This window comes from Bactrocera tryoni, chromosome 3, assembly GCF_016617805.1.
Source record: "Bactrocera tryoni isolate S06 chromosome 3, CSIRO_BtryS06_freeze2, whole genome shotgun sequence".
Classification (NCBI taxonomy): Eukaryota; Metazoa; Arthropoda; class Insecta; order Diptera; family Tephritidae; genus Bactrocera; species Bactrocera tryoni.
In genome coordinates, this window is record NC_052501.1 from 24,390,372 (window position 1) to 24,416,037 (window position 25,666).

The 25,666-nt window shown below is 37.3% G+C and overlaps 1 protein-coding gene and 1 long non-coding RNA gene across 4 annotated transcripts in view; one reads left to right on the forward strand and one right to left on the reverse strand.

Moving 5' to 3' along the window:
- The window catches only part of LOC120772772, a 497,265-nt gene that overhangs the window by 164,749 nt on the left and 306,850 nt on the right, over window positions 1–25,666 (forward strand). For both annotated transcript variants that reach the window (XM_040101545.1, XM_040101546.1), the window contains 5 exons: window positions 10,206–13,303; window positions 13,372–13,465; window positions 13,548–13,664; window positions 20,881–20,959; window positions 21,084–21,213. In XM_040101545.1, coding sequence (XP_039957479.1) covers window positions 10,870–13,303; window positions 13,372–13,465; window positions 13,548–13,664; window positions 20,881–20,959; window positions 21,084–21,213 — 2,854 coding nt within the window. In that variant the 5' untranslated portion in view covers window positions 10,206–10,869. The remainder of the gene's footprint in view (window positions 1–10,205; window positions 13,304–13,371; window positions 13,466–13,547; window positions 13,665–20,880; window positions 20,960–21,083; window positions 21,214–25,666) is intronic.
- The window catches only part of LOC120772778, a 354,753-nt gene that overhangs the window by 74,421 nt on the left and 254,666 nt on the right, over window positions 1–25,666 (reverse strand). The gene's annotated exons all lie outside the window — the stretch shown is intronic.

Genomic DNA, 25,666 nt, shown 5'->3' on the forward strand with positions numbered 1-25,666 from the left:
TTTATTCAAATATAGGAACTTTGGAAGGCTTAAGTAAATCGGTTATAAACTCTTAGGTCTGGCTGTATAGTTCTAAAGTTTCTGGAAGGTTGATAAATGTGAAAATTACAGGTGATTCTGAGCTGAAATCGAAGTTGGGCATATAAGCGGTTGAATTATCCATTGTTGTTGTTTTGTAGCGACAGAAAACATTTTTAAACTAACTTCGGGGATAAGGACAGAGTGGAATTGAATTCTTCTTCTTTATTGGAAATTCCAAGTGCAGCCAGGTCTTTCCAAAAGAGTGAAAGTCATCCACTTCCTCTACTTCCACCAGCGGAATGTTGGTGTCTTGTAGAATTTGGTCTTTGTTCGTCGAGAGAGGATTTCAATTGCATACTCAGTCCGATGTAGCATTTGGTGGCAAAAGTTATTCTGCGTTGGATTTCGAGGCTGACGATGTTGTTCCAAGATGGACGAAAATATGGAGTCATTCACTTGGGAGTGGCCAGAATTTTGTTTCTTTTATATAAAGCTCAAGCAGCTCACGACTTCCGGTCTTAAACGAAGTATCTTGTTGCAGCGAACAGACGCACCTGCCTCTAATAAAGCAAAGGGCGCATATCAACAAACACAAGGAAGGTGAAGAAGCTGCAATCACAAGAGGCAGCTAAAGGAGCATCTCGGTATAAGCAACATTTCAACCGACCACAACACGTACAGGATGGGATAGATGCGCAGTGTTGAAACGAGAAGCGAGTCGCATTTGCAAAAAAAGAGAGAGGCCAATATGCGTGAGTTCGAAGTGCTTAACAAGCTGGCCGACAGGGGTAACGCTCGAAAATTTTACGAAAAGATGCGGTGACTAACAGAAGATTTCAAGATCGAAGCATACATTCGTAAAACCCCTAGAAGGTGATCTAGTGACTGATTCAAGACCATACAGAAATTATGTAGAGAACACTTCTCCAACATGCTGAATGGTAGTGAAAGCACAACACCGGAAGATGGTGAAACCGATTTCCCAATCGATGACGATGAAACAGACGTTCCATTTCCCGACCATGAAGAAATTCGAATACAAGAAAGCGGCGAGAACCAATGGCTTGCCGGCCGAGCTATTCAAACTCGGCGGTGAAGAACTGATAAGGAGCATGCGTCAGCTTCTTTGTAAAATATGGTCGGACGAAAGCATGCCCAACGATTGGAATTTAAGTGTGCTCTGCACAATCTACAAAAAGGAAGACCCCACAATCGGAGCCAACTATCGGGGGATAAGCCTTCTCAGCACCGCATATAAGGTTCTATCAAGCATACTGTAGTGCGACTTCTTCAATCTGCTCATGGAGAAAATATTTCGAACTGCAGATCTGAGTGGCATTGAATTATCATCTCAAATTTCCCTTCCTTCATATTAAGTGTTCTAAGAAATCATCTTTTATCGTGAGCGAAACAACGAAGCTCCTCAGAACTTCTTTAATCAACCTCATATTTTAATTTTTCTGGAATAAGGTTAGACTAAAAACAATGGATAAAAATTCAGCATGTTCAGTTTTCTTTTTGGAAGGGAAAATACATTTCAGCCAAGGTTTAGACCTATGAACACTACCTGGATCCTGCATCAGCGAAATCAACCATGAAGAATAGCTCACCATGTTTAGAAGTGGTGAAATGAGCACCAGTGAACACCAGTGAAAACATCAAAGAACCATAAATTATCGTCGTTATGCGACAAAGAATGAAACATGGCTTCCTCATTTCACTCCAAAGTCCAATAGACAATAGTCCAAAGCGTGGAAAAACGCAACAGTTGGCTGACTGTATCTGTATTTTAGGATGTGCATTGAATACCTTTTACTGACTACCTTGAAAAAAGAAGAAACAACAAAAGCGGCTGTTTCATAGCGTTACTAACAATATGAAAAACGAAGTCGCCGAAAAATGGCGAATTTGAAGCAAAAGAAAGTACTGCTTCACCAAGATAATGCATCGTGTCACAAGTCAGCGAAAACGGAAATCCAAGCATTGGGTTTCGAAATGCTTCCGCAGCCACCATATCCTCTAGATGTGAAACCCCAACGACTATTTTCTGTTCTCAAATCCCAAAAGAATGCTCGCTGAGAAGAAATTAAAGCATATTTTGAAGCAAAAGACAAATCGTACTACAAAAATGGTATCGAAAAGTTGGGGGTTGCTATAATCAGTGAGAAACGTCTAAAATATTTGGTAAAATTAAATTTGTTGGTAAGACGCCACTATGTTAATATTTAATTGTTTTCAATCGGAGGACGATAATTTCAGGTAGAGAATTTTTTTAGCTTTCATTCGATGATTATAATGAATCGATTAACATTCAATATTTTGCTTTGAAAATTTTATTGCGCCTTCTGAAAATACTTTGTATAGATATAGCTTCTGATATCCTCAAATATTTCATACAGTAATTTTCTCTTATATTCTCAAAAATCGATTTTTATTTTGGTTGTGCCATTAGGTGTGCCCTTTAAGAAAGTAAACGAAGCACAAAGCCTTTTCCATTAGACAATTTTAACAAACTAGTTTAACCCTCTTTTCTAAAATTCATATACATGAATAGTTAGAATGCGCTATCAAGAATGCAAACCACCCAAAATGTTTTCACAAGTTTCTCATATTTACATTTCTAAGCAGTAAGACTACCAAAACTCATAAAATCATTAAATAAATGCTCATGACAGCTTAATTATAGTTCGACTTTCGCTCACCAAAGCACATATTTCTATGAGACTAGTATTCTTTTTTACTGCCACAAAAAGTCATATCAACATTTAATATCTTAATCCTCTATCGCAAAACTATCTATGTGCCATTTATTTGGTTGTTCAGCTGTTTCTGAAAACAAAGTCGCTGCCAGTAAACTAGATATTGGATACCACAGCATGAACACACACGTGTGTAAATTGTTTTTCAACCAATAAATCGCACGATTTGCATGCACATACAGGCATACAAAAATAATAAACATACAAAAATGCGATATAATTGCTATGCGTTGCTTATACGCCCCGGCGTACACAGGCGAGCACTTAGCAAACACACACAACATCACCGCCCGCGGCAATACGCGCTATGAACTCTCTTCGTACTCTTGTGGCACACTTGTCTGTTGCAACAACGCGCTCTCGTTGTTGTTGTTGCTTCCTATTGTTATTATAACTGCTATTGCTTCCTCACCTATAATATAGTTGATGTTGTTGTTGTTATTGTTGTCGGTGTCCACAAATTTGCGTGTTTGTGTCAGCTGTGCTTGCAACATTGTTGGCAACTGTTCAAATTTTAAATGATATCGCTTGTTATTGTTGTTCTTTTACCTGCTGTTCGAGCAGTTGCGCTGTGTGAAGCGGCAATAAAGTAGTGTGTGTGTATATATGTATGTATGTGTATTAGTATGTATATACATATATTAAATGCCACTTATTAGCTTAGTTAGTGCTTGTGGCACACGACGGAAAACTATTTCAGTTGCAGTTGCTTTCGAGCATAGAAATAACGGCATATAAAAATTAAAAATTTCGCATAAATGTGGCAACGTATAAACGGCACGAATTTTTCGAAGTTTTTCACAAATATTTTGAATTTTGTTTAGCTTAAAAAAACATTATTATTGATACGCTTCCAAATGCTCATTTAATTTTCAAGTTCAGAGTGTAATTAATTACTATTAATTAATATTTAATTACTCGCTTGATAGTCACGCGAGTTATAATTAATCCGAGAATGACAGTCGAAGTATTTTATTTCAGGTGGCAATATTATAATATTTTTTTCAATTCAATGCCTATTTACACTAATTATTTTCTTATTAAATACAAGTTCAAATATTAAAAAGTGTGGCAACACTGTTATAACTAAAACAGCAGCTTTTTTCCATATTCACTTATTTATATGTATATTCAATGATTCGTAAATATTCAATTTAATATTATTAAAAGAAAAATGTATTTCAAAATAAGTGGCAGCATCGCACTGTCTTTATCAGGCTACACATATTTATATAGAGTAATATGAATATATATTGGACTTTCAGTCTTGCGCGAGTTTTATATTTATAATTTTTTGCAAACAAAATACTCAACGTATTTTAAATCATGTGGCAACATCACATACATAGTAATATTTTTTATTAATTTTTCTTTTTAATTTTTTTATACAACAACCATTTAATGCCTAAATTATACTGAATATTTTTTGTTAGATATACGAAAAATGTGGCAACACTGCTTTAACGTCAGGGTGCGCTAATATTCAGATATTTATATCTTCAGCTAATATTAATTATTCAGTTTAATATTATATATATATTTAAAAACAGGTGGCAACACCTTTTCTTATCCGGCAAATAAGGTGGCAACATCACTTAGTCATATTTAGGATTAAATTTTTTTTCATAAACTGGCATTTAACGTCTACATTACACTAATTAACTTTCTGTTAGATATTATTTTAGACATTGGAAAAACGTGGCAACACCGCAATGACTTAAACATCGGAGTAAGCTAATATTCAGATATTTATACCCGCAACTGTTTAATATTATTTTCAAAAAACTCATATAAAAACAGATGGCAACAACGTATTTTTTATCTGGCTTGAAATAAATTTAAAGTGTGAATATTAATAAATGTTGTACTACGATTTTTGTTTTCGGAAGAGCCTACTCTGTTAAATACCAATTTAATATTTAAATAGTATGGCAGCCCCAATCCAACTTAATTATTACCTTAAGCCAATATGCAGTTATTTATAACCGCCACCAATTGTAAATCCGCTATTTAATAAAATTACAAAATAGAAAAGCTTTTAAGGTTAGGTGGCAACTCCGTACTTTTTTTATTTGGGTACACATATTTTTACTTTAGATTTAATTTTGGAGAAATGCCAAACTCATATCACAACAATCATTTAAAAAATATTTACATTATGCAGACGAGGGCATATTGAAATAAACACGGATATGGTTGCCTTCCCCTTAGTCAATTCGACAGGGTGATTCATTTGAGTAGAAAAACGAGCTTAAGTTATTTTCCTATGTGTTCTTGCATACAGGAGACTGAATGTTATATAGCAAAGTATGCTTTGGAGGACAGTTAGTAGGTATAGGCATACACTGTTCTAAGATGACTCCGTTCGTAATATGTATATAGTAAATATTATATATTCATGATATAAAAACTACTCGAACATTTGCCTAGGTCTGAGCTGGTTGCAAAAATATTACTCAGACATACTCGATACTCGTAATTCGTGGTATTCCAAAAATTATATGTTTACTTATTTTTGCTAAAACAATTAATATTAGGAATGTGGGGGATCTTATTTAGGTATGTAGGGAAAAAGTTTTAATCCGAATTTACCAATTTAAGGCATCTTTACATATGAACGGGTGATACATTTCGGGGTTCTCTACTTTTTTAAAGAAATAATACAGAATCTTCAAAATTTATGGAGAATATTTGTCATCATTCGAAAGAACATTCTTTGCCATTTATGTTTTGAAGATTATCTCTTTCAAATGTTGGCCACCACAGGAAAAGTCTAATGATAATATGATATCACATCGGCATCAGTTTTGAGGATATATTGACCGATGAATCACATCAAACCGTTGGTCTGGATGAAAAGGCAGATCTTTAATCTTTTTGGGTTGGTTTTCCTAAATGCGGAAATTTTGTTTGTTTACATACCATTTGAGTCAGAAATGGGCCACATCGCAGAGCAAAATTTTACTCGAAAATGTCGGCTAAGGTCCAACGGCGTCAATGCTTGCACAAACTGTATTTTGTATGCTTTCAGTTCAAGGTCTCGACGTGAAATGGACTTGATCTATTCGGTCGGAATATTATCAAATAATAAAGGCTGGTTCTCAAGATGGGTGATGGTGTTACGAATAGTACGATCAGTAGGCCGATTATTTTGACCATAAGTTGAGCGAAGCAAGCAAAACACATTTTTTACAAAACGAAAATGTTTGTAACAAAGTTAAACGCTTTGTAAACGTTGTTCAGGTGTAAGACTTTCCATGATGAAATGCCAAACAATTCTGCAGGAATTCCACTTGGACAGTTATTTAATTCGTGGCATTAAAAATTTTCGATTTCCAACAACAACTGGAAACTGATTTACCACTCGACTGCTTCCCAGTTGGCACAATATAATATTATTAAACGCATCAGTGGCTTGCTCTCGCCCAACCGGCTGATTGACGGATTGCCTGAACATGCCCACCTTACCGTCAGTGCAACGGTTTGCGCGCTGACACTGATGTGGCACAGCTGTTGGCGGTCGCTTTTAACCAAAACGCATATGCCTGAACTTATTGTGAGTGTTGTTGTTATTGCTGTTGTTGAATCAACTTGCGGCAACGCTAATAACTGTAGTCTTGCGGCCTGCGGCTGTCTGCAACAACACCAAGTCGCGCACACATCAAGAGCAGTTGGGGATTTCCCACAATCATTTGAAGAGCAGATAACTGACGGCAGTGTACCAGGCAAGCGTGTGTGTGTGGTTGCGAGCTGAAGTGTGTGTGTGTGCCACAGCTGTTCGCATGCATAGTTGAAGCAAGTGTCGCTAACTTGACTTGCACGTCTTTGGGGCATATTCAAGTCAACTGGTGATGTCTGTGGGAATTTGCGAAGATGTTGCATTGTCATTGTTGCAAGTGCACCTGGCCTCCTTATGCATGCATACTCACACACATGCCACTGTATTTGCGCAAATGAGCTGATAATTGCAAGTAGCTTATGCAGTTCAGAATGCATTGACATTTAATTTGATTAATGGCCGATTATTTGTAATCGCTTGTAGATTTGCATGCCTAATCTCCTCTCGACAATTGAAAGCCGAAAGCCGAAGGGAATATATAATTAATTGACTGCAATAATTTTGAATAATTTTTATTATTTAAATATTAAGACTAACTTTTAGAAAAATAGTTGAATTGCAACGAAATTGTGTTACGCAACAAAATTCCATCACGCCAATGACATGGGGAACAGAGTCATAGTTTAAACTGGCCAATTTAAAAACTGTTCTCATATTGCACGATTTAATTTTCATATGGTTTCTAGTGGCGTTGCCACATTTTCGAATTTTATATGAGAAAAGCTTTTAATATAAATAGTAAAGTGTTTAATTTTTTTGATTTTTATTTTTCATAAATTAAAAACCAGTTAACTATTAAAAAACATTTAACAAAGTTGCCACCTGATTATTAAAAGAAAACTAAATTCGGAAAGAATTAAAATTAAAATAAATTACACAAAATGGCTATCAACCTAAAATTGTTTTATGTTAATAGCAAAAAAGTACTAAGAGAGCTGCCACATATTTCTAAACTGTAATAATGAAAAGCTGAACGCATCCATAATGAAAATATTGCAGTATTGCCAACAAATTTAGCAAGCTTGGAAGCACACGTGTTGTTACACATTATATCTTAGAAGTGTTGCCACTTATTCAAACTTTAAATCTATAAAACTTACAAATAATTTCGTTTCTAAAACTTGTATTGAATTAAAAATATTCAAGAAGACTAGTAGTTCAAAATGTTATTTATAAGCGTTGCCACCTTTTCGACTTTTATGTGAGAAAAACTTTTAATATAAATAGTAAAGTTAGTTATTTTTGGTTTTTTATCATAAATTAAAAAACAACTTTACCATAAAAAAATGTAACAGAGTTGCCACCGGATTTTTTTTAAATGAAAACTAAATTCGGAAAGAATTAAAATTAAAATATATTATACAAAATGGCTATTAAGCGAAATTTGTTTAATGCTTATAGCAAATAAAGTACTAAAAGAGCTGCCACTTATTTATAAATTGTAATAATGAAAAGATAGAATACTTTTGTAGCAGATATTATTGTGAATTGTGATTACATGAAATATTGCAGTATTGCCAACAAATTTAACAAGCTCAAAATCTTATAGTTAAAGCATAATTATAAGTGGTGTTGCCACTTATTTAAAAATTCAAATCAATAAAAATGACAGAAGAAAAAAATTAGTTTGGAACTTGTATTGACTTAAAATTATTTAAGAAGACCAGCAGTTTAAAATATTAGTAATAAGGGTTGCCACCAGACGTAAATTAAATAAACTTATCGAGCTAGACTCGTTTCAGAAAACATACAGTTTAATATACATTATATTAATTGGAAGGCTGAATAAGGTAGATTTCACATGGTTGGCATATGGCAAGGTTGGCATTGTCAATATGTAAATATGTATTTTCCTGTGATGAATTGCCACATAATTAAAAAATAAGTAAAAATATAATGATAACAAATGAACGTAATTTGAATTGAAGGGACACTTAAGGTTGAAATTTTTCTTAAGAGGGATGCCACCTGCATGGAGCTGTCCTTTCGCCTTTGCTCTGAGTACTAGTGATGAATGACCTTTTGAAGGAATGAGGCCGCCTGGAAATTAACACCCTTTACGATCTAACCCAAAGGTATTTATGTGAATGTGGTAACCAAGAAGTGCAGGGAGTAATGAATTAGCCATAAATCCAAATAAAACCGAATTGTACTCGGAGATCCCTCGTTGGGGGGTTGTATTCTTCAACGAACAGAAGAGAGTATTTGTCGATTATATTTAATAGGAAGCTCTCTTGGAAGCCAAGCATTGAGAAAAGAGTGAGGAGGGCATCTGTCTGCTTTTAGAGTTATGGATGCTGGCTTTTTGAGGGGCTCAGAGCAAGGACGCAATGAAATTTTCCATTGCTTTCACTACTTACAGTCCAGATCACTGATTCGAGGGATTAATGGGCAAGCCGAAGCCGTTGGAGAAAGGCAGCTCACTGCAGCCTTCACGAATAGATAGAAGTTATGGGGAGAGAAGAAGGTGGAGTCTTCTGTAAGAGCTCTTTATAAACTCCAGTTTTAAACTGCCACACCAATGTAGCGTATCTCAAGCAGATCTGGCTGCTCTCATGGTAGCAGTAGATGAACTGATCAGAAGTACAGCTTAATTCTGAGAGTTGTGCAGTCACTTCGGAAGTCGAGTGGCTATTCTGACTTTGAGCTTGCTATTTGTCCGCTATAAACTAGTCAAAGAATGCATGATATCAGTAGCGATAACTTCAGCGGAATGGTCGGAAACTGCAAACCTGTTGCGCTTGCTAGGCCGGGCTACCATTTTCCTATGCAACCAATTTAAAGCGAGACGGTTTTCCAATATCTCCTTGCGTTCTGGCATTGAACATCCAGTGAACTCAGCAAGCGCTGGTTAATAATCACATTTTTTGCAACTGACTTCTGACCCAGAGAGAAACGTAAGGAGTTTTCGAACTAGTGGCTATTAGTGCAATCAATCTAGCGAATCTAGCGAAATAGCGTTGAACAACGGTTTGGTATGGTTTGTGAGCCGGTGGTATTATCGGTCCATATTTCTTCAAAAATGATGACGGTGAGAACGTAACGTTATCGCCCTATGATAATCCATTATTTGATACCTGAAATTAAACCTTGTGATCGCGGTGCCATTTGGTTTCAACAAGACGACGTCACTTCCCACATATCGCATCAATCAATGGATTAATTGAGAGATCACTTTTTTGTCCAGATAATTTCACAATTTGGCCCGGTCAATTGGTCACCAAGATCGCGTGATATTATACAGACTTAGACCTTTTCCTGTGGAGATATGTAAAGTCTAAAGTCTATGCTGTATATCTGCTTGGATTCAGGCCTTGGAGCAATATATCACGCATGTCATTCGCCAGTTCCCAGTACAAATGATAGAACAAGTCATCGAAAATTAGACTAAATGAATAAACCATTTAGACGTAGCCGCTGCCAACATTTGAAAGAGATAATTTTCAAAAACTAAACGCCAAGAAATGTTTTTTCGAAGAGAATAAAAATTCTCTATTAAATTTGTGGTTTCTGTGCTTTTTCTTTAAAAAAGTAGGGAACCTTGAAATGGATCAACCAGTACAATTTTTTTTTACAACATTGTGATTATCTCGCACAATACTCAGTCTTTATACGTTTTTCAATTTTGTTGTTTATCGATTTCGTTTCGGATTATGAAAAAGTGCGCTTGATAACTTCACTTCGAAGTCACTTCAAAACTCAAACTTATTCTCGCCCATTCTGAAATGATTACATCTCAATCTTTTATCAATAGCAACACTTCTACAGCTATTAGTTTCATACTCCGTTTTCCTTTCGTTTTTCAGATAAACTACAACTGCCTCAGACAACCGAGCGATCTTGAGAAGAATTGAGTGATTGCGATTGTGTCCAAGTGCCACTCAAACAGCCGCAAACTAATAGAATCCTCAAAGCTGAGAAAAAGAAAGGAAAAGCGAAGGGATTTCAATTGAGATGACTTGAATAACTCACACATATGGCAACATATGCACCCAGTGTAATAAATCACTAACAAGAAATAACAACAACAAAAAGAGTAAAAACATATTTGAATACGAATGACATTCCAATGCGATTGAGCGCAGCAGAAACGGGCAAAGAGAGGGCAATATAAATGTTTTACAGATGTCACAACAAAAACAATACTCCAAAGAAGAACAAAAACAACAAATAAATCAGCTAATGTCATGAAACAATGGAAAAATGTTGAGGCAGATGGACAGAAGAGACAAGAGTAGAGAGGGCACAAGCAAACGCATACTAACTATTGAAGAACAGCAACAACAAAGCAGAAGTTTTATAAAGAAAGAACAAGCTGCCGTACTGCTAACACCATTTTTGCAAAGTCTACAGATACCACAAAAAATACTCGGCACAAACGGAGTGGTGAGAATGTTATTTCGAGAGAGGCAGAGTATTGACATATTATAGTAACAAGTAAAAAACAAAAAAGGTTACAGAGAAAGAAACATGGAGGAAGAAAACATGATTGAGCCAAAGAAAGAAGACTGTAGAAAGCTTGTAAAAGACGCTGGGAACGTCGGAATCTTAGAGAGAACAAGCTTAGAACAGCTGCCTAGGAATTTTGATGGCAAATCGAAGCCACGCGGAAGTGCAGTAGGTGAAGACAAAAGTCCAACTGAAAGCATGTTCGAAGAACCAATAGAGGGGTTGACAGAGGACACAACTGAATTGGAGACCCAACGGGTCAGACTTGAAGAGCATGTGAACGAACTACCTAACGACGATGACAGTCCAACGCCACGTGTGCTTATGAAGGTGGACAAAGCGGTTAGTACGAACGACACGCTCGAAGACCTGCAACGAGCGCTCACCTACGAGGTAATATTCAGCACACTGCTGCAAAAGAAAGTGATGGCCATCAAGCGTGAGTGTGAGGAGCGGAAGCGTGCCAAACGCATGAAACGTAAGTCCATTGGACGCATATTTTTTAGTCGCAAACTTTTCGGTGGTTCGCGTAAGTTGCGCGGCGATAGCGAACCCGATGTTTTCATGCGTGGCGAGTTTGACGCAATGATGGCGTCACCGACCGCATTACGTAGCACAAAGACTGCAGCAAAGCGAACAAGCGGTAGTAGCGGCAGAAAGGATGGCGATGAAATAGAGGTATTCTCAACCTCGGCCTCGGCTTCGAATGGTAGTCATCGCTCGCAGTTGGCACGTGCCACGCTAACGAAGACGCAGAAGGTTAAAACGCAGCTGACTACTGCACACGGTGCTGCAGGCGGACAGCCGGCTGATGATAGCGTGGCCAGCACACTGAGCAATTCTTCGGAGAAGAATGATGTAAGCGGTGCTGGCGCTGCTGGTGGACAGACTATGGTAAGGCGCAGCTTGTTAGTACGCGCGCAGACGCATACACCAGCTGAGGTGATGACATCGAGCTCGGGCTCCGGCGACTCACGTGCTGCCACACATAGACGTTCGGTCTCGGTCATTAATGGTAACGGCAATAGTAATGGCAATGGTGGCAACGGTGGTTTACCCGTTTCGCTGCTGGAGCGTACCTTTGACACCACTTCATTGGCCAGTGGTTATGAGAACGGGACCGGCGCACGCTTACATACGTCGACGATGGCCGACGATAGCTTGACTTCGCTACGCGACAGCATCGAAAGTTTATCGTTCGGCAGCTCACGTTGTACGGTAAGTTTTGGCGGCGCCGAGATCATACCAGACGAAACTGCCTCACTCATTTACGAACGTGCACGACTGGCAAAACGCTTGCGCATACTCGAAGCCAAATCGATTAGTGCACAATGCAGCCCCGTACTGCCACGACATTTGATCGCCACGATACCGGCACCAGCAACGGAGCCAATGCCACCACTGGCACAGACGACAGTTAGCATTAACAATGCCATGCAGGCCGCTACAACTACGAAGCATATAATTACGCCCACCACTGCCGTTCCTTACACCGCAGCGCCCAGAGCTGGCGCCTACACCACCATTGTCGGTAGTGAAATCACAACAGTCCCCACCAGCAATAAGATTACCCAAACCAAACAGCACATCTTTCGCCATCAAGTGTCTTATACGGACAGCACTTACGGCGGTGCGGGTGACTTTGGCGACATGTCCGCCTACTCACGTTACATTTCGCGTCAGAATACCTCGGAGGAGAGCGCCAATTTGACCGTTAGCACTTTGTTGAATCAAAGCGACTCCTTGTCGCTGCACGCACCCATCTGCTCGCCAACCGCAGCAGGCGGCGGTGGTGGTGGTGTTGGTGCCTTCATGCTGGGCGATCGTTTCAAATCGAAAAGCACAAGTCTGTTAGTAGTCGGCGGCATGGGGCGCAATCGTTTGCTGCCGACACCACAAATAGTGCAAGCGCCTTTTGTGCCCGCAACGTCAGCTGATGGCGCCGGCGCAGTGAGCGGGACATTGCCGTGTAATATTAGTCATAGTGATCAATTAGTAGATAGTTTCAATACAAAAAAATTCACTGCGTCTGGCTACGCCGCGCCAGCAGCGCCATCTAACGCACAAAATCAATTGCCCGCACACCGCACCACAATTAACGGCAGCACAGCTGCTACTAAGACGTTTTCGCCAGCTACTACGGTGTACCAGGCTACCACGGCTGCCGGCATTACCGACGGCACCACGGCTGTTGTGCCGCTTAACGGTTCACGCGTGCGCAATGGCAACGCCAATGGAGTTATTGTGGGCGGCGCGGCGGTACCTGCGGATACGGCCAAGCTGAACCGCATGACTTCGACATCGACTGGTTCCAGTGTGGCGCCGACTGGTTGCTGCACTACAACGAAGTCTTCATCGCGCGGCCGCGAGAAGAACAAACAGCGCTACAAGCCCAGCTGGCCGTCAGGGCAGAGCGGCAGTGACGATGAGTATCGAAAGCGCAAACGAAAATACAGTAAGCACCTAGAAGTTCTCATTTTTATAAGCCTTAATAATCGATATTATTGTAAATGTCTCACCCAGAACGTTACCACAGATGTTCAGATCCGGTTTTGGTTTATCCAACACCAAGCGGATTGCAACACTGCATACTTAGTATGCCGCCTAATGAGCCACTGTAAGTCCATATATCATATCTAATTTAAAATAATTTCGAATTCTCTTTCAAAAATTCTAATTAATTTTCCCGTTAACTGCAGCCAATTTCAGTACAATGATAACTTCCCTTACGATATGCAAATCCAAACGGAGTCCGATAAAAATGACGACCTTGAAGAAATAGTTCCAAGCAGCCATCGCCGACATCGAAAACATCGGTAAGTAAGGCATAGCCACACAAAGTGTTTAAGCACATTTGAAATATGTAGAATAAATTGTTGCTTAAATGTGTGTAAACAGCGTCGACGATGAGTGTGCTGAAGAAACTGCGCTGAAGTTAATAGACAGCTGAGCTCAAATGCCCAAGACAATGGTTTAATTAATAAACTATGAAGTCGAAGCGAAGAAGAATACAGCATGCAGACAGACCAATAGAATATAAAATTTTTTTCTTTAGAAACTCTAGTTAGCTTTCAGGAGCTTAAGAATTAAAAAAAAATTCAACTTTGTGAGGATGATGTTACAAATTCTAGCTGAGGTCTCCTGTTTCGAAAAAGAGGATTTCAACAATCACTAAAAGCTGGTCACTGAAAGATCGCGAAGTCCTTTAATAATGTAATGGTGAAATGAATCGAAAAAAACACATTTTTTTGTTTCCCTTTTAGGTCTTTACCTTTGAAAAATTTTCCATCAAATCGATAGGTTTCCAAACATAAATTTGAAGAAACTTGCAGATTAGATCAGTTATGATTCGGTCGAATCTCCATGATTTAGATGAAGTAGTGGAACCCGTTCCTTTATAGTAAAGTTAGTATACATCCCTCCATCAAAGAAAAGTAATCGATTTATGAAGCTGAATACGAATTATGCCTCTTCTTCTTCTTTATTGGCGTGGACACCACTTACGCGATTATAGCCGAGTTTACAACAGCGCGCCAGTCGTCCTTCCTTTTCAATGTTGGGCGCCAATTGGAGATTCAAAGTAAAGCCAGGTCCCCCTCCATCTGCTCTTTCCAACGGAGTGGAGGTCTTCCCTTTCCACTGTTTCCCCCGGCCCGTACTGCGTCAAATACTCTCAGAGCTGGAGTAATTTCAACCATTCGGACATCATGACCTAGCCAGCGTATCCGCTGTCTTCTAATTCACCGAACTATGTCAATGTCGTCGTACAGTTCATCGTTCCATCGACTGTTTTATTCGCCGTTGCCATTGCGCAAAATCTTCCGCAGATACTTTCTCTCGTAAACTCGTAAGGCCGAATTAAGCTTAACAAACTTGTCCCGCATATTTGTTCAAACTTATTGTAAGAGTCCCAAAGCGGGACATTCCGAAAACCTCTTGCACTTCGACTACATTCTTGATAACAGCGCATATACCACCGAGGGATATGTGAGTGGGGCGGGGCCGCTAGAGAAGAGACGCGGTGAGCTTCTTCTTGGATGGATCGGAGCTCACGACACATGGTTGGCGGAGAAGTCTCCTATTGGGAGCTCTCAATCTCACTAGTAAACACATCAAGCTAAATCCATATTCAACTTTTCTAGATGCCTGGTCACAGCGGAATGGCCGGAAACTGTAAAGCCGATGAACTCGCTAGAAGGGGCACGTGTAGACCAATTAGCATGTGAACGTATCGTACATTCGGTTGCAAGTCTTGGAATGCCTTCTGGCCAAGATTGGTCCATAAAACTGAACTTCTAGATTTTGGAGAACGGAACTTTTTCAAAGTTGCATAGAGGAAGTTGAGGTGGACACATCTATCCACTTTCTCCCCTACTGTCCAGTTTACGTCACACTAAGGTTGAAGCATCTCGGTCGCCATACGAACCTAGCGAATTTGCTGGAATTGATATGAGGCACTTCAATAAATTTTTTACATCTAAGCGTTTTGTCCATATGCAACGGTATTTTTTATCCATACCTAGAAGTTCTGTTCATCAGCTGTCCAAATGGTATTATTAGTAATCTATCTATCTAAGAACTCTAAAGGCGATCTGAGTAATAATCGGAAGCTCATATAGAAGCTGACTTTAACCTCCAAATCGCGCTTACGTTACCGTAAACGTGTCGAAAATTGCTGAGACCACACAGAAGAGGCCAAAGGGTTCGATATTTCTGTTAAATTGACAGTCACCATAAATTGTATATTGCTTAACTGGTCAGTTAGCCCTTCTGTTGGTCTTCCGTTAATATCTTGGAGAGTCCATTCACTATCCACTTATTTTTTCGCCCAACGGCTGTAGTTCATGCGACCCGCCCAGCCAAGCAACGCAGCCAACTGAACCGTTTGTAATTAGGGCCGTTCAATGTACGCCCGCTGTCGGCAAGATAATTTCGTTGAGGCTGATCTTCTGACACCGCCCCCGCCACCGCGCCGCCGACCAGCACATGCATAAGCGCACTGAGAAAGCTTTACCAATTAATTCCAAACAATTCGTAGCAGCCAAAAGCACGGCAGGGTGGAAGAGAAGAGGATAACGAACGAAGGATTGTGTATGCCGGGAATATCAAGTGAAAATTGATGGTTGCGGCAAAGCAACTGTGGGAACTTGAGAACAATAGAATAGTGTCGGCACAAAAAAAAGTGTGGCACAGCAATTAAGATTACGAATGGCAAGCAAAAAAAGGACGAAACAAGAAAACCAGCATTGCAAGGCGTTGGCATCGCCAGGGTGCTGGATATTTGCAAATCATCGCGCGGCCATTGAATGCTTACTTGCCACTTTGGGACGTCAATTTGCGAAGCGGCGCTGCAATTATTACTTGTGTTGCCATGAAATCGAGATGCGCTTGGTTCTTCCACATACAAAGGCGTGGGAACGTGTGCCAAGCGCCTTCATAAGGATTACACGAGCCGACCCAAATATATGTATATGAGTTTATCTCCAGTTCTTTTTTGATTGGAAAATTTCGCCGCTTGGCGACAACAACAACAAGGTGAGGAGCACCAACTGTATCACTGTCTGCTGAGCTATGCAAACAATTCAACAGCTGACTGCCGGTCTGCACCCTGTGCGCCCTGCAGCCGCACACGCAAGCCCTCTGATGAGCCACCCGCTTGCCTACCTCCGGCTTTCGGCGCACTGCCGTTGATTGCTGTTGAGGCTGCCAGCATGTTTTGTGCTTTAATTATGCTTCGTCTGAAATTTGGGTCAAGGTGTGCCAAAGAGTTCAGTAAGCTGGCGCGCGTGTCGCGCTGGCGCTGGCGTGGGCATGGTGAATGCGTGTGAAGCTTCTCGAGGAAGAATGGCAAGGGCATATACTTGCTGATGTAGTGCAGTTGGCGGTAGGCTCTTGACTGTTCAGCTGCTTTATTAAAGCCATTTGCACTCAGCTCGACCTGCTCGCGCGATTCTTCGGTGGCATGGAAAATTCTGCGAAAAAAGCTGTTGTTGTTGTTGTTGCATGCGGCTTTGTTTGTTTATTGTGTTCCGCAGGCGCATGCTGAGCTGTGCGAAATGGCGCTATCGAATTTCGTGGAAATTGCGAGCTGACAAGTTGGTTGGAACGCGGGCATAATGGGTGGTTCAGAAGCAGACTTCAAAATGAAAAAATAATTTTTTGTTCTAAATTTGAGAAAGAATTAAAATAATAGTAAACGGTGTTCTTTATTCATAACGAAAAATAAAATAAATATAATATAAAAAAATTTTAATTAAAAAGAATTCTAAAAACATATAAAATATTAAAAAATGTAAAGAATTAAAAAAATATAAAAAAAATTTATAAAAAAAAAATTAAAAAAAATTGAAAGAATCAAAAAAATAGTTTAAAAAAAAATAAACTAAAAAAAATAAAAAATCTGAAAAAAATAAAAAAAATCTAAAAATTAAAAAAAAAAAATTAAAAACAATAAAAATAAAAAAATTTAAAAGTTTTTCAATTGTAAAAAGTATCAACTCTTTCGAAAACTCTGAACATTGTTCACTTTTGACGTACTAAAAACTGCACTCACCCATCTTCGCTTTTAAAAATTTCAAAAATAGTGTAAAAATACAATAAAATGCATCATGACCACCCTGTATTTGAACAAAACTGCACTTTTCGCGCTCGTGTGCGCTTGCGGCACTTGCATTATTTTCAAATATGTGAGCGCTCAACTATCGAATGCGAATTGAACTGTTCACGATTCATATTAATGGGTAATTTAGTGAAAATTCACTCTGCGCTCTGCTTTTGTTATGGACAAGCGTATTGTTTGGATGCTGTAGGGTGAATCAAACAATTATTTCAGATCGTGTTAACGGTAATTGTTGAGTATTTTCAAAGTTTTCTCATATGAAAAATATATTATATCAAAAGTAATGGAGCGAAAATGAGGCCTCAATAATAATTAAAAACAAGTAAGGAAGCGCAAATGCCGGTGGCAACCGCATATTTTATACTATTGCAACTTGCAGAAGAAGAAGTCAACCAACGATCGGAATCCAAGCAATTTTATATATACAATTATATCTATTTTAGACACAAAGATACACTCTTATGAGTAATACACGCGCACTCATTTTCAATGAGATAAATCAAATATTGGCCGATATATACAAAAGTCACCCGGTTCGAAAATCCTTATATGTGCAACCCATTTCTGATACACAGAGGTACTATTATTAGGAAAGGATTCTCTCTCTAAGTATCATTTGCATTTTCCATATATTGATCGATATTTTCGGTCAACCGTCAACTATAGATACTGGGATCCACATATTCGGTACCTCGGGGTTTGAACAGTTTACTTCTTGATTTGTGTACCTGAAATGATATTATTTTCTGTGACCGTTTGCAAAGCAGTCGATGAAACATATATTCGTTGGATTGACAAGTTTCCAAAATCTACGTTCTGCTTACTCCATTTTTGGTGTTATTTTGTAATGGAAGCCTCCTGCAAGCGATTATCTTAAGTCAAGAATATGTGCTGAATACATCACTGTTCTACGACCACTTCATTGGTGCGATGTATCTTAAATTTTAGAAAACAATCCATGCCAAATTTCGTGAATTGATCTCGCCAAATAAAACAGTATTCCATACCAGGACTACATTCCGATCGTTCATTTGTATGGCAGCTGTAAGCTATGGTCGTTCGATGTCGGTGGTTCCGACAGTGTAATAAGGACGTGTGCAAAAAATCATATCGATATCTTTAAAACTGAGGGACTTAACTCTGCTTATTAATGTATATATTTTATAGGTGGTTATATGAAATTTGCATCTTAATCGTCAGAAGGTCGTGAAGTACTAATATTGTCGAACCAAATATTTTTTAACGACAATTCTTGCTGGCCTTCATCGAAACTCCTATCCTAACCTACCTCTGATTCCTATGCCCGGTTTCATAGTCCATACTTAAGTTGTGCTTAAGATAAAACAGGAAAATAGGTTTTACAGTTCATACTTAAGTTATGCTTAGTACTGAAAATGGGAGACTTAAGCAGTGCTTAAGTAACAGCTCATTTTTGTTTTGAATTGTTTGACTTTTCAATTATTTGTGAAAAGAAGAATAATATCCGTAAGAACTGATTTTTTGATAAAAAAAAATATGGGATGGGATTGGTATTTCCACCAGTTCCAATAGGGGCTCCGATTTGCTAGCGGTGAAACTCGGGTTTCTTTTGTTGTTTTCCATTTCCATTTTCGATATAATTCTTCGCGCAAATTTATGTATTGCAAATTCAATATTTCAAACATATTTTTATGGATGACATTTATAAAACGTTGCCATATATCGTAATAAAATTTTATAGAAATTAAGCATTGACTGTGAAACGCAAACGACTACTCAGTCTGAAACAATCTTAGCTAAGATTTCATTTGGGTACAAGTTAGAAAAAAGTTCATTCAAGAGTGCGGTTTCAGCAAATATGTTTTTTTATTCCGAATATTTAGTTCTTGCTTTTGGGCACAAAATTACCGTGTTCGGAATATAATTTTAATAAAATCTATAAGATCTAGTAGAATAGATTAGAATAGAAATACATTGAGGCTTGCGTCTAAACCTAAGTTTTGTTGTGCTCTCCTTTCTGATAAATTTCTGGATACCGTTGGGTGCTATTAAGACGGTGTGATACCTTTTCGGATCGTAGATCTAGTATGTCATCCATGGGCGCAGACTCCACATCTATAGACAGACCATGTTGAAAAGTTGTTTCTTGAACCTGCGGTGGCCAGAAGTATGCAGAATTTGTCTCTGGAGAGGTTAGTTACATATTTAAACCTTGCGAGGTTATAACCACCCATATCAGCTTTTTTTAATTACTCTGTTCTTCCTGCAGAGCAGGTTCTTTATGGTAGGGGGGGTCCCCCACAATGCAGTGTTCTAGTAGAGCGGGCAACTTCTTCAGCCAGTTTATTATAGCTCACGTCTTTCTGACTTAGGTGGCAGGTTGAAGTACACTCTGCTAGACTCTTCAGACTTATAAACACTCTTGCACCAAAAGAAATGTACTCTCGTAAGCTGAGACCGCTTTAAGTGCCGCTTGACTATAGCAGAGTATGACAATACTTTCATTGCAATAGTTGCGTTGGAGGTTTATTTTTAGGCACCTGAAAAATTTTTTACTTCTTTGTAAAGTCTACACCTTTAGTAATGCTATTCTTCGGGTGGTTAGCCTGTGATCTCTGTTTACTTATGATCTTTATTTGTTTGGTGGAGATTACTTTCCCTCTTCCATATCTTTGTGAGCTGTAATGTGAAGCATAGTATATTTTGCTGTTTGATTGATTAACAGTTGGAGTACAGTCAGCTCCAGCATGCCTCCCTGTTCTGTTCAGTAAAACAAAATATAAAGCCAGAAACATAAGGTTTTCGACTAAAAGTTACAGACAGGTTTATGATAGTTGCACTCAGTTTTTTTGGATCACTGTTTCGAAAATTTTAATGTGATAGGTGCACTACACTCTAAAAGGCCATCGACAAAAATATCGATAAAATCAAATCGTCGAGTCCGACCGGCATGTAAGCACTTTTTCGATTGCCTTGGAATTAAACATTGCACAGCAAACCATGAAACTCTTTACATGTGCCGAGATACAAAAAGAACGTGCGATGTTTGACGGCTAAACTCGTAATTTGGACCTGTACTCCCAACTTGGACCGTTGGACCGTTCGAAGAAAGCAATCGCTTAGAAGTGGTCAGCTTTGTTCCTAATTGCTTGAACTTGTATTCCTGCAAGACCACGCCAGGCCGCACACATCGTCAGTTCTTATTCTCCATAACATCTCAAATTTAGGTGTTTTTTCTTCAAATAAGTAGGTAACCTCGAAATGGATTACCCTTAAGATATTTCTAGTTTGGCCATTTAGGACATTTAGTTCTAATGAAAGTTTATTAGTAGAGTTAAGATCTAGTTATCGATATTGTGGAGAAATCCACCGCTAAGACAAGTGAAAGTGCTTATTCACCTATGTATATAAACTATATTTCTCTCTCTTTCCAGCCATCATCGCCACAAAAAGCGACGTCGACATAAAAAACCAAAAATCCTAGTGCAGGATCTGGAAACGCGCATTGTCAAGGTATAGAGAGGCAAATAAAAAATTAACAATAAATAAAAACTAAAAAGAAAATTTTGCCTTTTTCTTCTTTTTTCTCTCTCCTTACTCTCTTCTTCTTTACCCGCCTTCATTTGTCGGCGCAAAGGTCGTCGATCCCGATGACCTGTCGCAGCGGGCGCGCTGCACAATCGTTGTGACAGCGTGTCTGCTGCTGGTCATGTGCCTCATGTTGGTCGGCGTGACGCTGCGCATGGCGCCCCTCATCGATGATATGGGTAAGTGCGAAGTTTTAGTTGATTTTTCGTATAAGACTAATGCTAATTAGGAAGCAAATTTCGATTTTTTCAATTCCGTTATGATTCTTATTACTATTTTTAAATATATATATATATGTGTATACGAACGTCTTAAGCGCTCTTCTCTTCTACTGCTACCCCTGAGTTGGCTTTGACTTTTTTCCATTATTAAACTTTGAATTATATTATTACATAAAGACCAAGAAGATATGAAAAGAAGAAAGAAAAGAATATGTCTTACGCATTCGAGCCAAGTACTTAGCGAGTACTTGTAAAACAACAATAAAAAATATAGAAATGATTTAATATATAAAAACTGTATTATATTATATATGTGTATGCATCTGTAGAGCACCAACTTAGCCTTTGGCTGCCGACAACCAAACCCTTCCGAACTTGCGCCCACATTAGCTACGGACATATGGTTTAAATAAAAGAAATAATGATATAATAAAAGCAATTACAATAATAAAAACATAATTATAGTAATAAAATAGTAATTCTTAGAAAACAATTAAATAAAACAAAAAAAGTTCCAAAAATAATAGTTATTCTACAATTGTATACTAAAATATAAAAAAACAATAAAAATTGATTATTATAAAATAATTGGAATTTATAATTATAAAAAAAAAAATAAATAAAAAAAAATTTAACTAAAAAATTAAATTAATTAATTTTAATTGAAAAATTAAAATAAATAATTAAATTTAAATTAATTAACAATAAATTAATTAAAAAAATTAAGCTTTATAAAAAAATTAAAAATAAATAAGAAATGACATTTCATATTCTTGCAGTTGTCAAGAATCACAGCCAATTCCAATTTCACATATTTTCGGCATTAAACTATAATATATCCAAAATTACACGTTCAATTAATTTTGATAAGATATCTTGCTTATGACCATACGCTATAAACCCATAGGAGATAGGGGTAGTATTGAGCCGATTTTTCCAATATTATTAAGAGAAAAGAATGTCTTTGATTGACATAAAAGAGTAAAGCCGATTGAATGTTTGAAAATCCCCATATTAATTATATGGGGTCTAAAGCAAGTTTTCATCTGATTTTATAAGGCAATAAGGGAAGGCAATAAGGAAAACAAAAAATGTTAAACTGATTTATCATTCAACACATTTTTGACAAGCAGGCACACTATACTCCTATCAATCCGGTGTGCTTGATTAAAATTTCGCAATACGAAATGCGGCTCACTTACATGGTCTCTAAAGTCTTGTATAATTTTAGTTCGATTGCACATTTTAAAGGCGCTTTTCGCGAATTCGAGATCACGCGGTTCAATTTCAGGCATCAAATAGTCGGTTACCTTGGCGCGATAATGGTCGTCATTGACGGTTACGTTCTCGCTGCCATCATTTTTGAAGAAATATGGACCGATGATTCCAACGGCTTACAAACCGTTGTTTTAGCTCTTGAATCTCTGAGGGTTGCTCTTCGTCCCAAATGCGGGAGTTTTGCTTGCTTATATACCCATTAAGTCAGAACTCACTTTACTGAACTAACTTTGGCTCGAAAACGTCGGATCTTTTTGGAACATTCCATAAGCTTCCATAAGCAAAGCAACATCGCTCGGGAAGGTCGAGCGGCTTCTTTTCTTGCACAACCTGTATTTTGTACGCTTTCAATTTAAGATCTCGACGTGAAATACGCCAAGTCGTTCCATACGTCAGTACGAGTAGCTGCTAACGGTGTTGAATCGACTTTCCACCGTATTTGTGTGCACTCTCAGCTACGGTTTCTTCGGTTGAATATTATCCAATAATGAATGTCGGGACTCAAGATGCGTGATGGTGTTGTGCATTGTAGCCTCGGTAGGCCGATTATGTTGACCATAAGTGGGGCGTAATACGTTCTTTACAGATCGTAGATTTTCGTAATAAAGTTGAACGATTTGTAAACGTTGCTCAGGCGTAAGTCTTTCCACGATAAAATGCCAAACAATACTGAACAAAAATATCATGATAGCTTGACATAACTCAGGAGTGTTCTGTTAAAGGATATTGAAAAAATACCTCTACTTGCATCACCCGATAATATGAAATGAATATCGAAGAACATTTAAATTCAAATATAATTAAGTTTATGAATAAAAAAAATCATAAACAATATATTTAAATGTTAAATTATAAATGTATAAAAATAACAATAAATTAGAATATTTAATAAAATATATAAAAAAAAAATAATAGAAATAAAACAAAAAATAAAATATTAAGAGAAATAATATAAAGAATAATAAATAATTGCAAATAAATACCGAACTCATATGTCTGTTTGCTTTGTGGGTGTTCATCCTCAAATTGTACACTTTCGTTTCACGGTCAGTTGGCATTTAACAAAATGCGAAATACTTATTAAATAAAAAATGTAATAATAAATAAAATCGCACTAAGATTAGAAACAAAATATTAAATCAAAATATATTCAACCATAAACAGTACATAATAATACCGTTAGCGAGAAAGCAAAAATTTTCAATGTAGAAAGCGTTTCACGTTACGTCTGGATACGTTGCGTTATGTTGTGTTATGTTGCGTTACATTTTGCTACATTGTCTTACATAACATTAATGCGTTTCTGTATTATACTGTTATTTGTCAAACGAAGTAATCATTATTCAGTCATTTTGTAATTAATTGTGCAGTCACTTAAACTTCATTCATATGTAATCCCTCATAGTTGCCACCACCACAAAAGTAGTTAAGTGAAATTTTTGTAATCATTTTAGTTTTTCACTCATTAAAAATCTAACTGTTTTCCCAGAACACGCGCCTTTATTCACTAACTGTAACTCACAACCACTTTCGAAAGCAAACAAAAAAAGAGATTGTAAAAAGTTTAGCTTTTCTAAAACCCAAAATGCACTCTATTAACATACACTCGTGGCCACTACTCTACCCCACCATCCTCTTTTAAGCTAATTTAGTTAAATTAGATTTACTTAAAGAAAAAAAAATACAAAAAACACAAAATTCCTATCAATGTGACTTTAAGAATCTAATTTCATGTTTGTTGTTTTGATTTGTTTTGTGTATATTCTCGAACTTCGACCGTACGAACAATAATTACAAACTACCAAACCAAATTAGACATGCAAAATAACTGTAAGTACACAAATTTTATTACTAAGCTCTTTAAAATATACTACTACATATTCTCTTATACAATAAATACAATAAAAATATATTTTAAAACATTTTATTAAATCACAAACATCAAATAAGGGAATGTACACTGAGAAAAAAAGTTTAACTGAAATAAATTCAACGAAAAGCTCCGAAGATGTATTGAGAAGCTTTTGAAGCTTCTAAATTTTTATTCACACTCTTAACATGAACTTAATAAAATAACAAAAAAACGAAAGCTTTAAGCTTTCTTAAAAGCTTTTAGGGTTACACATTGCTATGAAAGTTTACAATTATACGCGGACCCATAAAAACTTAATCTTCATTTATAATAAAATGAATAAGGAAAAGCTTTAAGCTTTCTTAAAAGCTTTTAGGATTACACATTGCTATGAAAATTTATAATTATACGCGGACCCATAAAAAAGGTTTAAATACAATAAATTAAAATGCAAAAGCTTTAAGCTTTTTTAAAAGCTTTCGGGGATATATAAAAATCTGCAGTTAAATTTTTACTACTATAACCGGTTACAGTTATACGCTAATATAAAAGCCAGGAAACAATTACCTTTTAATTTAAACATTCAAAAGCTTTCTTTGAAAAGCTTTTATGGGTTCTAAGTAATTTTAACCACCTATAACATACATACTAACCGATATGTTACTAAATTAGTGAGAAAAAAATTAAACATTATTATCGTTGTCATAATTATACCATATTGAAAAGCTGACTGGGTTATTCTCTGTAGTCCTAAGTGAGCTGATACAAAAGTCATACACTTAAGTGTTACAAAGTTATACTCTTATCCAATTTTCCTTTTAAAATGGAAGAATTGTAGCTTCAATGAAAAGCACAGCAGCATATTCCACAAAGCTTTTATTTGTACATACATTCAATATGTTACCTAGAAATTATGTTAGCATTACACTTGGGTTCACGAATTTGTTTGCATTCAAAAGCTTTAAAATTTGTTACATATAGCTTATAATAAATAAGCTTTTATATTGGAGTACTTAGCTAATATTGAAGAAATTACTAACGGCATTTGTAATTTTTTTCTGAAATCCACAGAGCTTTTCTTTTTATAAAGCATATTGCGCAAAGCTTTTATATAACAATTTCTCGAAACATCTATGACTTGTGTCACTTTCGAAAGTTTATAAACCGGCGTCTATATATGTATGAGCTTTTATTTAAACATAGTTTCTTTGCTGCTAAGCTGATAGTTTCAGGTAGATATTAAAGAAAATAAAAAGCTTGCGAAGAGAATTTTTATTTTTC